Here is a 4541-nt window from a genome sequence, read left to right as displayed (position 1 = left end):
AACACATGCCCTAAAGAAAAAACCTCACAAAAAAAAAAAAAAAAAAAAAAAAGAATACATATGGGGCAGTAGAAGAAGATAAGATGAGTGATGCAGTGAGGCAGGAGACAGTCTTTTCATGGAGAACAGGTCTTGAACAAAGTCAGAGAGACTAGATTTTGTCCTGTAGGAGAGAGAGAACTATTAAAGCCAGGACCCATAGCAGAGCTCCATGGATGGACTTTGGGATATAAGTGAACCTCTTGAAACAAAAATTTGCTGAGAAGTAGGTCCATAGCTTCCATTACATTCCTTCACAGGTCCATGAGTAAAAAATGGCTTTCTACTGGGCCATGTAGCAGTTATGTCACTGGCCTCCCACATGGCTGACTGCAGTTTGGGTTCTGGATCTGGTGGCTTGAACCTCACACCAGATGTGTGTGCATGCATGCCCAAGATTCTAGGAGAAGGGACTGCAGCATGCCCATCCCCCTGGGGGGGGGGGTTTGATTTCTCACTTTACCTCTCACTGTTTCTGTCTGTCTCTCTCTCTCTGGCAAGTGCACATGCCCTAAGGCAAAGAAGAAAAAAAAAAGAAAATAGGTTTATAAACCACTGTAATAAAGGGTATCAGTCAGAAATTGATGTGGTAAGATTTGTTAAGTACAAATGGGTGGGGAAGTGCTGGAACACCTATGTGGCAAAGCATGTTTGGGGAGCACATGAGAGACCAACATGAAGCCTAGGAAACAGGCCTTGGCTAGAGATAAGAGATTTTGGAGTGCAGAATAAGTGATGGGCATGAATGAGATTGTGCAGAGAGGGTATGTAAAAATAAGGAAAAGACAAAAAATGAAACCTGAGGACATAGAACATTTGAGGGCAGGAGAAAATAAGAATCAAAGGGAATTTATAAGAGGATAATTTTAAGAAAGTAGTCATGGAATCATGGGAGGAAAGAATTTTAAAAAGGACGAAATGATCAACATCATCAAATACAATAGTGAGCTCATGTAAGAAGACAGAAAAGTGACCAGAGGAGAGGGCACCAAAGTCCCTGGTCATCAGTGGACTTGAAATACCTTGAATGGTATGGATGAAGCAGAAGCCAGAGGGCAAAAAAGCAAAGCATGACTGTATAGTGTGTAAGTAAGTTAAGCAAATCTAGATTACTCCTTCTGTAAGTTGTGGTACTATATAAAAGAAAGACAGATTCTAGATGAGAATACATATGGGAAAGGACAGAATCTAAATGAGAATATAGTGATTTTAGTAGAAGAAATATTTATATGTTTATGAGAAGATGATACTATAGAGAGGTGAAAAATAAAGAACTAAGGACATAACAGAGAGAAGGAAGGTTCCTGAGGAATCATGAGAGGGTGGGATCTAGAGCAAACATACAGGGACTCATTAGGAAAGATAAGGAATACTTCTCCCATAAAAGAAAAACTAGTAATTATAGGGAAATATGGAAACAGCACATGCCTCAGAACCTTAACTTTCGATATGTAAAATAAGCAAGGTAACTTGCAGAGGAGACAAAGTGGAGGGTCACAGAATCTTGTGAAAGATATAAAAGGTTTGGGCTAACTGTAGTGACCCTTTAGTGGTATCAACAAGCATAGCTGGAAAATGTTCTCCAGAAACTTGAGTGAGGTTACCACAAGACCTATCATAAAACTGATTGGAGAGAATGGAATCAAGATGCCAATTGTTGTTTCTTATACAATAGTTCAGGGTTATAAAGCTAGCCATCTGTTCATAACTGCTCCATAATTCGTACTACAAAGAAAATTAGCTTACTTGAGAGCTGGGCATCAATAATCATAGAAGACGAAGTTGATGACTGTTCATTACTTGCATCAATTTGAACCAGGGATGCATTTTTAATATTGTTTCCCTCTATCTTCCAGTTATTCTTATGTAGCAAGCCTTCAATATTGGTGACTTTACAGCTAATGCCACAGCCTGGCACAACCTGGAAATCTATGCAGGTACCCAAGGTGTCAGTGTCCAGCTCCTAACAAATAGAAACAGAAGGATTTCCTCTGTTGTTCTGATAATCCAAGGTTATCCATTAGCAACATAAAAAATCACTTCTAGTTAATTCTAAATACTTAGAGACATACCATATGCCTAGTTAATTTTAAATGTTTACAATGAAACTGCCACTTATCATTGCCTACTTGCCAGTGAAATGTTGGTAAGGACGAAGGAAACAGCATTGAACATAACATTAAAAAGTACAGGAAATCCTAAGAATCCTTTGCTTTAATCCCATTCTCTAAAGTTTACTAAAAACATGGAAAGCTATCAATATTCTCTGCCCTTTCTACTAGATAATTACAAGTTAAGTTTTTAATTTCATAGTCAAATAGGGTTTTCTATTCAGTATAGAGCAGGGTAACAAAGAATAGGGTCTTTAGTTATCAGAGTGTACTCTACTACAATTCTGTGTCCTTAGTAAACCCAAAGAATTCTGGGGGGCCATTATTGCTTCCTGGTTTTTATATCTTCATCCTCTCTGTTGTTGATTTGAGTGTAATGAGGTCAAGTCAGTAATAGTTAATAGGCAAAAAGGAAAGCACCAATAAAGACATGGCAATGCCAGTGGTAGAACTGGACACATTTTCAGTGTAAAATTAATGTGAACTGATAAAGAACTTATACAAATCAATGAGAAAAGACAAATTTGAAAAAAAAAAACGGAAAGGATACAAGCAGACAGGTTAGGGAAAAGAAAATCAAATGGTCAACAAACACATACAGAAAATGCAAAGCATAACATCAATGAATAAATGTCATTTCTTAAAATTGGAAAAAATAAAATGTTGGTAAGAAAGTAGGGAAATGGGCATTCATGACTTTGGATGCTGGTTTTAATTGACCTCTAGTATGGGTGTTGGTAATATTCATCATATGGGTATTGGTAATATTTACCAAATTTAACTCCATGCATTCTTTGACCTAGCAATTGCATTGATAAGTACTTACTTAATACACAGGAAAGTTGACAAGGATGTTTAGTGTGCATGGTAAGAGCAGACAGATCAATCATAAAATATAATACAAGAGAGTCATTAAAAATAATGAGGTAGTAGGCTGGCTCTGTGACACAGCACTAATGTGCTGCTCAAAAGAAGCCAGATCCCAAATGGCAATCATAGTTCAAATCTCTAGCCCAGTAATCCTAAGACATACCAGGCACATGTGTATGCCCAGGAAAGGAATTTTGGCATAGCCATACCCTGAGAAAGGTGTTCATCTCTCTCTCTCTCTCTCTCTGTTGTGTGCGTACTCTACAGTGAATAAAGAAAAACAATTTTTTTTAATGAGGCATATCGGTATTTTCTGATATGGAAAATTCATTTAATAAAATAAAAAGCAAGGTTCCAAAAATTGGTCACTGTATTATCTTTCTCTGTAAAGTTTAAAAATTGATAAATACGGGACCAGCAATTAGCGTAATGGCTATGTCGCTGAATTCCTATGTCGCTGAACTCCCATGTAGTAGACTGTGGTTCTAGTCTCGGACCTGGTGGCTTAAATTCACGCCGGGCACATGTGCGTGCATACCCAAGATCCTAAGAGGAGAATGGAGGAGAAGGGATTGCAGCGTGGCCATCCCCCCTGGAGGGGGGTGATTTCTTGCTTTCTGTCTCTCCGTCTTTCTCTGTTTTTCTGGCGAGCACACATGCCCTATAGCAAACACTTCAAAAAAAATGATAAATTCATAGGGCTGGCAGGTGGTGTAGTGGTTAAAGTGCTAGACTCCCACATGGTCGACTGTAGTACAAGTCCCAGACCTGACACCTTGCTTTCTCACTTTCCCTCTCTCTTACTCTCTGTCTCTCTCTGGTCAAATTAAAAATAATAATAAATAATTCTTTAAAAAATAAAAATGATAAATACATGTATGTTGGAGTGTGCATTAAAAACAGTTAACAGGCCAGCTATGGTGGTGCAGCAGTAATACAACATTCTAGGATGCTGAAGCCATATGGGAAAGTTACTATACATGCTGGGCAAACATATGGACCCATGATCCTGACTGGCCAAGGCTGTGGATGGATCATAGCATGAAGACCTTGTTGAGGGTGTCCCCCTCTCTCTTTCTGTTTCTCATGGGAAATAAATAAATAAAAATAAAACTTAAAAAAAAAAAACAATAACAGTGACCAGTTGATGATGTGGTGGTTGAGGCACTAGACTCCCACATAGCTGACCACAGTTTGAGTCCTGGACCCAGCGACTTGAATATCACACCCATGTGTGTACATGCCCCAAATCCCTAGGGTAGAATGGAGGAGAAGGGATTGTAATAGTTATCTCCCCATGAATGATTTACTATCTCTGTCTATCTCTGTGTGTGTGTGTGTGTGTGTGTGTGTGTGTGCCTGGCAAGCACATGTACTCTAGGGCAAAAAACATTTAAATGGCACACATTTATAAATACACTAAAAAGTACTGAATTACACACTTTTATTTTTTTTGGAGAGGTTTTTGCTATAGGGCACATGCACTCACAGAGAGAGACAGAGAGATAGAGAGACAGAAAA

General features: G+C 38.5%; 1 protein-coding gene across 1 annotated transcript in view; it reads right to left on the bottom strand.

Moving 5' to 3' along the window:
* ATP7A (ATPase copper transporting alpha) overlaps positions 1-4541 on the bottom strand; it is a 155269-nt gene that overhangs the window by 16812 nt on the left and 133916 nt on the right. The window contains exon 17 of the mRNA XM_006148775.3: positions 1786-2002. Within this exon, the coding sequence (XP_006148837.1) occupies positions 1786-2002 (217 nt within the window). The remainder of the gene's footprint in view (positions 1-1785; positions 2003-4541) is intronic.

Source organism: Tupaia chinensis, unplaced genomic scaffold (assembly GCF_000334495.1).
Source record: "Tupaia chinensis unplaced genomic scaffold, TupChi_1.0 Scaffold000243_1, whole genome shotgun sequence".
Taxonomy (NCBI): Eukaryota; Metazoa; Chordata; class Mammalia; order Scandentia; family Tupaiidae; genus Tupaia; species Tupaia belangeri.
This window is presented reverse-complemented; position numbering and strand designations above follow the sequence as displayed.